The sequence below is a fragment of the Pipistrellus kuhlii genome, unplaced genomic scaffold, assembly GCF_014108245.1.
Source record: "Pipistrellus kuhlii isolate mPipKuh1 unplaced genomic scaffold, mPipKuh1.p scaffold_m20_p_4, whole genome shotgun sequence".
Classification (NCBI taxonomy): domain Eukaryota; kingdom Metazoa; phylum Chordata; class Mammalia; order Chiroptera; family Vespertilionidae; genus Pipistrellus; species Pipistrellus kuhlii.
Genome location: NW_023425540.1, coordinates 91,057,197 through 91,065,927, shown reverse-complemented (window position 1 = coordinate 91,065,927; position 8,731 = coordinate 91,057,197). Strand labels below are relative to the sequence as shown.

The 8,731-nt window shown below is 68.8% G+C and overlaps 1 protein-coding gene across 3 annotated transcripts in view; it reads right to left on the bottom strand.

Annotated features, from left to right (window-relative positions):
* Nucleotides 1-175: 175 nt before the first annotated feature.
* Nucleotides 176-8,731, bottom strand: part of CASKIN1 (CASK interacting protein 1) — an 18,783-nt gene continuing 10,227 nt past the window's right edge. For 2 of the 3 annotated variants that reach the window (XM_036410621.2, XM_036410622.2), the window contains exons 11-20: nt 8,358-8,459; nt 8,183-8,271; nt 8,011-8,095; nt 7,835-7,926; nt 7,055-7,165; nt 6,872-6,973; nt 5,333-5,471; nt 3,207-5,252; nt 2,177-2,606; nt 176-1,815 (exon numbers count right to left, since the gene is read on the bottom strand). In XM_036410621.2, coding sequence (XP_036266514.1) covers nt 1,719-1,815; nt 2,177-2,606; nt 3,207-5,252; nt 5,333-5,471; nt 6,872-6,973; nt 7,055-7,165; nt 7,835-7,926; nt 8,011-8,095; nt 8,183-8,271; nt 8,358-8,459 — 3,293 coding nt within the window. In that variant the 3' untranslated portion in view covers nt 176-1,718. The remainder of the gene's footprint in view (nt 1,816-2,176; nt 2,607-3,206; nt 5,253-5,332; nt 5,472-6,871; nt 6,974-7,054; nt 7,166-7,834; nt 7,927-8,010; nt 8,096-8,182; nt 8,272-8,357; nt 8,460-8,731) is intronic. The other variant, XM_045571424.1, reaches the window with a different exon arrangement.

Genomic DNA, 8,731 nt, shown 5'->3' with positions numbered 1-8,731 from the left:
GGGAAGCTGGGAGGGGTCACAGAAAGGGTTCCTGTTGTCTGTTGACCCCAGGATGTAGCCCTCTCGGTTGACTTCCTCTCCCTTCCATGGACAGGCCAAACCTCCCCCTCCCCCCCTCCCCACCACCAGCACCACCACCATTCTCCCAACACACACCACCAAAAAGTGAGCCAGGCCATTTTCTGCTGTTTATTGACAGCCAAGAGTGCCTCCCTGCCCAGACCCCCCTCCCGACCTGCTGGAGCCCCAGCCCCGGCCGCCCGCTAAGGAGAGGCCAGGCAGACGACCAGGTGAATCCATAGGGAAAGCGCCATCACACAACCACTGAGAGGGGCCTCGCATTCCTCGATGCCGCCTCGGCTGATCACCTCCACCCACCTGCGTCACAATTGCTGGTTTTTGGCATTTTTGAATTTTTTTTTTTTTTTTTTAAGAAATGTCAAAGTTGTGTCCAACACACGTGGATCAGCAAACACAAGAGAGGAGGCTGGTCAGAACTTTTTTGGAGGGGCGAGGAGGGAGAGGCGAGAACAACCACACGACACAGCCTTGGACCACGAGCAGAAGCATCCGTGGGGATTCAGACGGGGGTGGGCTGGCTGCCTGCTGGAGCCTGGGCGGGAGGGGCAGGCACACCGGCACTCGCCGCACACACGCAGCCTGGCATGCACACCCGCACCCACTGCGGTCCTCCGGCGACTCCGCTGCACGCTGGGCACGTGGCTCCCCCAAACCCAGGCAGACTTTCCCCGCGGCATCCCCCAGAGAGGAGGGAGCCCCCCGTCTCCGGCACGGAGGACACAGCCCAGCAGCAAGGCACATCCTTCGAGTTCTTCAGACACAGAAGTTAGAGCAGAGGGAGGCCCTGTGGGGCACAGACCCCAGCCTGCTGTTTGTGCTACGGGCCCAGGGGTCTGGCCGCTCCTGGCTAGAGGGGAGGACAGACAGGTGCCAGGGCCTGTAACAGCTTTTGCCTCGAGCTAGACTCCAGTGTCCTTGCGGTTGGTAAATGGTTTTCTATAGAATCAATAATATTTTTTTTCTTTCTTTAAATATATATTCGTTAAAGTTATACCTTTTTGTTTCTCTAGGGAAATTTGCCTCAGCTTATTCCCAATAAATTAATACTCTCAATAGCTTATATTCTGTGGGGTAGAGTAGGGCAGGGGTCCTGCCCCCTGCCCCTTGTGCTGTGCCAGAGCAGCTGGCAGAGGTCCCCAGTGGGCAGTTCTGTGCTGGGCATAGGCCTGTGCTCTGCCACTGATCGGGGAGGGGGCTGCCGTGGCTGCCCCCCCTCCCACTACCTCCCAAGGTGGGCCCAACGTGGGTTCAGGGCAGGGGTGCCAGGGACTGCCCCTTCTCTTCACACTGGGCAGAGCCTGGTGGTGGGTGGGCAGGTGGCCCAGCAGTTATTGCACAGGGAGCAGCAGACAGGGACAGGCACCCACAGAGCAGCAGCATCTGTCCAGAGCCCTTGGGTCCCTAGGCCAGGCAGTCTTCCGCGCCGGGCATCCTGCCTGGGCCCAGGGGGCAGGAGTTGTGCTTATGCAGGGACAGGGCAGCACGACCTGCCCCCACCTGGTGGCCCTGGCAGGCTGTCCTCCGCACTCCGTCCCCCTCGGCCGCCCACTTGCGCTGCGCCCAGAAATGCCCATCCTGAGGTAAAGGTCTGTGCAGCCAGAGCCCGGGCAGCATAGGAGGGCCCCACGTGTGCCACGTCATTCCAGCATGGCGTCCAGCTGGTCCGCCAGGTCATCGAACATGCTGCCGATGTCGTCCAGGATGCTGCCCGTGCTCTTCTCCGAGGCGGAGGGGCTGGTGGGCGCGGTGTGAGAAGAGGGGGGCGAGGTGGGGTCGGCAGAAAAAGGCCGTACCCCATCCCTGCACAGACCACGCCCCGTCCCTGCACAGGCCACGCCCCGTCCCTGCACAGACCACGCCTCCCATTCCAATCAGCAGTGCGTGGGCGGGGCCGCGCTCCAAGGTCCCTAACCCCCAACAGCCCCCCCAATCCCAGCGGAGCGCAGCCGCCTCAGTGTGAATGACTGGGTGGTGTGCAGGCCCCGCCCCGCTGTATAAGGTGCCCAAGACCACGTCCTCCCCACCCCATCTCAGCCCGAGCCGGTTCCCTACATCTTCGCTAACCCAGGCCCAGCCGGACCCGCCCCGCACCTACCGCTGGCCCTGCGCGTCCTCCTGCCGGATCTTCTCCTCCACGGCCTGCAGCGCCGCCGCCAAGCACGCGCTCGTCTCCTCCAGCTTCTGCTGCGCGCTGTCCCCCGGCGAGGCGCCCTCGGGTGCGGCCGGGGGCCCCGCGGCGGCGGCAGCGGCGGCCGCTGCGGCGGCGGCGCGCGGCGGCTTGGCGGGCACGTGCGGCGCGGGCGCGCCGGGGGACGGCGGCCTGGGGGGGCTGGCGCTCAGCGCGGGCGGGGGACCGGCGGGCTTGGCCAGGGCGGCGGGCGGCTGGCGCGCCGGCGAGGGCGTGGGCGACGGGTTGGCGCTGCCCGGCTGCAGCCCCGCCGCGGCCTTGAGCGGCTTGGGCGCCGTGGGCGGCGGCGGCGGCTTGGGAGACACGGGCGGCGGCGTGCCGTGGGCGCTCTTCACCTCTGCGGGGAGGAGGGGGCGCGCGCGCTGCGGGAGGTGCACGCAGCGCACCCCTGCGCCAGCCCCGCCGCAGCACCCCGCCTCCCGCCCAGGAGCGGAAACGCAGGGTCCTCAGCACAGCTCTCCACTGCCCCTCCCACCCCAGCCTCCCTGGCAACCAAGGGGTGTGCTTCCCGGGACAAACCCTGGCGGCATCACTGTCTCCAAGTCCCTCCGGGCCCGTCCCCCTTCCCCACTGTATCCCCTTCCAGGTGCGGCCCTGATCCTTCTGCCTGGAAGCCTCTCCCCTCCCTCCTGAGTGCTGGGGTTCCTCTCCGCTGGGTCAGAGCCCTCTCTAACGCAGCATCGTGCACCTGTCCTCCCTCCCCTGGTGCTACTGTTAATATGTTTGTGCCTCCTTCACCGAGCAACTCGAGGACCAGCCACCTTCCTCCCAGCTCTGGGGTGGCAGAGTTGTCCTCTGGGTGGATGGATGAGACAGTCTGAGGACACTCCACCCTACTCCACCCGGCTGCCATCAAATCCGAGTAGAGAAAAGCCCTTCAGACCACGGAGTGGGGAGGTGGGGCGGAGACCCTTCCCCAGCCGGCCCCCTCACCTACCTGGGCTGCTGGGTCCTGGCAGCGGCACCTTCTTGGAGGCGGGAGTGGGTGACCCCTGGATCTTGGGTACCGTCTGAGCCAGGACGGGCTTGGGAGAGACGGGCGGCTTGGTTGGTCTCCGGGCATCGCTGTCTGGCGGGGGCAGCGGGGGCAAGTGCATCAGGTCGGCGGGCAGGGGCTCGGTGGGCGCGGGCGGCGGGGGCAGCTCCAGGGGCCCGGCCTGCTCAGGGCCCAGTCTGCGGCGCCCGGTGCCGGTGCCGGTGCCGTTCTGGTACACCGACAGCGACGGGGGCGGCTCTGGGCCCGCCTCCCGCTCCTTGGCCTTGGGCCGGCGCTTGACGGTGTCAGACTCGGTCAAGATGAACTTGACATTCTCCTGCTGGCTCTGCTTGGCTCGGATGCGCCTCTTCAGCGTGGCACTGGCCTCCACCCGGGCCAAGGGGGGGCCCTCCCCGCCCGCCTCTCCCTTGGCCGGACCCCGAGGCCTCTGCCGGGCGGTGCCATCCTCTGCCAAGTGGCCGTGGTCGGCGGGCCCGGCCGGCTCCCCGGGCCCTCGGCGGGCGGCGGCCAGGAGCCCGGTGACCGGCCCGCTGAGGGTGCGGCGCCGGTTCACCACCTCTCCGTCCGGCCCGATGGCCTCCTTGTGCTTCACGGAGGCCAGCACGGTCGCCACCCGGCCCGCCTCGGGGCTGCCGGGGCGCAGCGCGGGGTGGCCCTCGGGGGGCCTGCGGGCGGCGCGGCCCCCGCCCCCGATGGAGGACAGCTCGAGCATGGCCGCGATGCTCTTCACGCTGCCGGCGCTGCCCGTGTCCACGCTGCCGGCCAGGTCGCTGGCCCGCCGGCGCTGTGCCCGCACCGCCAGCTGGCCGTCCGCGGGCCCGGCCGCCCTGGCCTCGGCCTCGGGCGCGGCCTCGTCGGCCAGGCCGGCGCTGGCCATGGCGGAGCTGGAGCGCTTGGGCGGGGGCGGCGGCGGCCCCTTCTTGCGGGGCCGCACGGCGAAGGACTGGCTGCGGTTGACGTTCTTGTCGGCCCCGGCGGGCGCCCGCACCGAGTGGCTGCGGCCCACGCGCCGCTGGACGGTGGCGTAGGGCCCGGCGGCGGCCGGCACCAGCAGCTCCTCCCGCTCCTGCTCGCTGTCGGACGCCGGGTAGCGATTCAGGCTGTGGGCGCGCTTCTTGGGCCGCCCCGGCTCCACGTCGGACTCGGACTCGGGGGGCAGACACAGCACGGGCACCGGGGCGGGGGCGGGGGCGGGGGCGGGGGCGGCGGGCCCTGCCTCGCCCTCCACCGGCTGGGGCAGCACATAGGCGAAGCCCCGGTGTGTGGGCGACTGAGGCAGGGAGCGGGGCGACATGGGCCGCTCCGTCGGCGGCAGCAGCTGTGGGGTGGGCTTCACCTTGGCCGTGGCCGGGGCCGGGCCGTGAGGCGCCCCCAGGGCCTGGGGGGAGCCCGGCCGAGCTTTCGTGGGCGTCTGGGGGGGCGTGAAGGGGCCGGCGCCCGGCGGGAGGACCTGCCGCGGCTTGCCGGGCACCGGAGGCACACTGGCCCGCTTGACGCCGTGGCCGTGGCGGCCGGGCCGGGCCTCCTTGGGCAGAGTGCCGGCGCCCGGCGCCTCGTCCAGCAGGTACTCCTGGCTCCGTGACATGGGGCCGCTGGGCCCGGGGAACCCATCGCCCAGCAGCTCCTGAGAGCTGCTCAGGTGCCGGGCCCGCCCGCCCAGGCTGGGCTCCTGGCGCGCAGAGGCCCTCGGGGTGGGCGGCAGGTGGTTGGGGGGCTTCTCAGCAGCCGCAGGGGTGGCGGCCGCCTCGGCCGGGCCCGTCAGGGCAGCCTGCAGCTCGCCGCTGAGCTCGCTGTCTTGGAAGGTGGTCATCTTGGGAGACTGGCACTCGGCCGGGGCAGGCTCCGGAGGGGGCGGCGACTCGATGGCCATCACCTCCAGGGACTGCGGCGCCTTCTGGCGCAGAGGCCCCCCCTCGTACTTCGCGTACTCCGCCTTCTGCAGCTCCGCCAGCTTCCTCACCGCCAGCATCAGCTTCTTCTGGTGTCCTGGGCGGGGCGGGGGGCCGGTCAGGCCAGGGAGAGCGGCAAGGACCAGGAAGTGGGGGGGTGGGGGGCGGGAGCCTCACCCAGCTTGGTGATCCCGATCTCCTGCAGGTCCTCCCAGGTGATGTCGGTGATGAAGTCGATGTTCTCGTAGCCGTTGTCCACCAGCACCTTGTAGTACTGGGCCAGGCCGATCATGGACAGCCACACCGCCAGGTTCGCCTAGACGCAGAGCAGGGGACACAGAGGGCAGCCGGTGCTGGCTCCCCACGCAAGGCCTGTGGGCCGCTGGGAGCTGCTGGGGCAGGGGCCTCGGGCCAGCCCGGCACAGACAGACAGAGGACAAACCAACAGGAGTGTCAGCTTTGGAGACAGCTCAGCCTCAGCAGGAGCCCATGTGCACATGCACACACACACACAAACACACACATACACACATGCACGTGCACACACACACGCACACACACAGGGCAGCCCTAGCTTGAGGACACTGTTCGAGAAAGACCGCACTTCCTCACCTGTCCAGGCAGCCACGGGGACGGCACCCAGTGGACACGCACCACACAGCGTGGACGCAGACACACAGCACCACCGATCAGATGCGTGGGCACGCACACCCTGGATCACAGCCACACACGGGCACCGACTCCCCTCTGTGTCACGCTCACACCCTCTCACAGCTTCCCACCGCGTCAGGCACAGTCACACGGCCACACCACACGTGTGTGCAAACAGCCACGGGAGCCTTCACCCAGGACCACCCAGTGGCTTCCTGAACGGCATCCACCCGTCCACACTCCCAGCAGGGGCATCGCCGATGCCCCAACGCACAGCACGTCCGCAAGAGCAGGGTGAGACCCGTGGGCCCGGGCGTGCTCACCGGGAGGACCGCTGGGCCGCTGACCGCGTGCGGCAAGGCAGATGGGTGCCAACCTACCTGTCCCTGACCCACAGCCCGGGGGCCAGGGACAGGACGGGGAGTCACAGCTCTGCATGAGAACCAGAGGCAGCACTGAGGCAACAGGCCCTGAGCCTGCCTTCTCCTGGCCCAGAACCGGTTCCACCATATGCCTGCCTGTTAGCAGCAGCATGGCCTGCAGGCAGAGCGGTGACAGCTGTCAACACAGCTGGCACGTGCGGTTCAGTGGGCGGGGGGTGCGCCCGCCATCGTCAGTGGGCACCTGGAATATGCTTGGTGTGCGTGTGCTGTCTGTGTACGTGTCGCATGCTCACTCACGCATCTTCCCCACGCGTGTGCCTGATGGCGTGCACGCACCTCCCGTCACTGCAGGCCCCCTCTGGTGTCTGGGTAGGGGTGCCGGTGACCCTGTGAGACTGCCTGGGTACGGAGGGGGGGTCGCTGCAGGAGCGTGGAGTGGAGAGAGGTGTGCTCCCCGCACCCTGACGGCCTCACAGGCGGTCACCCCCGTTCCTGCCCCGGGAAGGCTGGTCCCCGTGCCCGTGATGGACAGTCGCCGTCCAGGGGGGCCACTGCTGAGGGGCCGTCCTCTGGCCTCCTCTCCCTGGAGCGCCAGAGGGCAGCGGAGGGCCAGAGCCAGGGAGGCAGTCTGTCTGTCTACCTGCCCGTCCTGGGCCCAGCCTCGGGGTGCGGGGAGCCTTACGGGCTTGTGCTCAGGCAGCCAGTCGGGGATGCTGAGGCTGCTGATCTCTGCCGTGATCTTCTTCCGGTGGCCGGGCTTGGTGACCCCAATGGCCGTGAGGTCCTGGTTAGAGGAGGAGCCCGTTAGCTGTGGGTGGGGGCTCTGTCAGGGTCACAGCTGGCGGCCGGCCTTCGGGCAGCTCACCTCGGGGGTCATGCGGCTGATGGTGGGCAGGTCGTAGCCGGCGCTGAGGAAGTTGGGGGCGTACAGCTGCAGCTGGAACGTGGCGAGCCACTGGCTCACGGCCTCGGCGCTCTGCAAGACACAAGGCACCCGCTGCAGGCCCGCCCACCGCCCACCCGCCAGGCGCAGGCCCCAGCCGCCTGGTGCCTCCGGTGTGCGAGCTCCGTCTGCCGTCCACGGGTCCGCGCGCAGCCAGGCCCCGTCGTCTGGCACCGGTGCTCCCTCCTCACTCTGCGGTCCTGGTGCCGCCGTCTTGAGCTCCGCAGGGCACTGCAGCCTCGCTCTGTGTTCTCCACCGGGAAGGTTCGGCGGCTCCTGACCATCCCCCCCATTCCTGCACCGGGGACACCCTCAGTGTGGCCCCAGCACTGCCCCGCACGCCCGGGTCTCAGCCAGCAGCTCCCGCTTCCCCCGCACGCACGTCACGCACACAGCTTGTCTTGTCTCACACGTGCCATTTCATACACACGCACACATGCACACGTGCCCGCCTCACAGTCACACCACACACACGCACACGCACACCCTGGTTCGCCTCACACCCGTGCACGCTTCTTACATGTATTGGTTCACACGCACGGCCCACACAGTAGACAACACCTACACACGCAGACTGAGACAGACAGAAGGAGGGTGCTAGCCTGTCCAGAGCCCCCGGCTGTGCTGTGGCCAGGCCAGGCCAGGCCAGGCCAGGCAAGCTGCCCCAGGCACCCCTCCCTGCTGCCGGCCCAGGCCCTGTACCTTGCCCTCCGATGCCGACTCCAGCTTCTTGGACGGCAGTTCCGCGTACACCTGCCCAGCATGGGCCCCTGGAGGCTGGGACCTGGCCGCCCCTGGGGACGAGAGGGCTGGTGGGCCACGGGCTGCTCACAGGCTACCTGTCGGCCGGGACGGCAGTGCTGCCTCCTTGCTCTCACCTGCTGAGCCCTCCAGGGGCTTGACGGGGCTGTCCCCGGGGCTAGACTCGGACAGGGACTTCTGGGAGAGCACTGTGGCCAGGAGCTGCAACCCAGACAGGTGAGCTGGCCAGCGCTGCTCTGGGCCCAGGCCACCCCGGCCCTGTCACACACACACACACACCCCACCTACCTTGACCCCCTCAGAGCCTGCATGCAGGGTGTGGGCCCCGCTGGTCCGGCCAGCAGCCACGCCGCTCAAGCTGCCGCCGCGGTCTCCACCTGCCACACACAGGAGCATCAGCCAGCGCCGGCCCTGCCGAGCCGGGGGCCGCCTGCTGGCCCTGCCCTCCAGAGGCCCCGCCTACCTGCAAAAGGCTTCCTCAGCACCCAGATCTCTTCTGGCGGCGCAGCGGCTCCCGGCAAGCCGCCTCCCTGAGGGGAGCTTTGTTCAGCACCTGCTCGGGGACCTGTGGACCAGCCATGGCCTCCCTGAGTATCGGACCAGCCCAGCCTGGGAGCCAGACACCGAGAGGAGGGCGTCCCCTGGCCCAGCCCCGCGCCTAGGTGGAGGCCCAACACATGCAGTCCTGTCAGCACACTGTCTCCTCCCGCCCTGAGAGGCCCTCAGACACTGGAGAGCGGGAGAAGGTGGCAGAGGAGCCCAAGCCTGGCCATCCTGCCGGCTTACCACGGCCCTGTGGTCCTGTTGGGGGGAGAGGTGCAGATTGCAGGGGTGAAA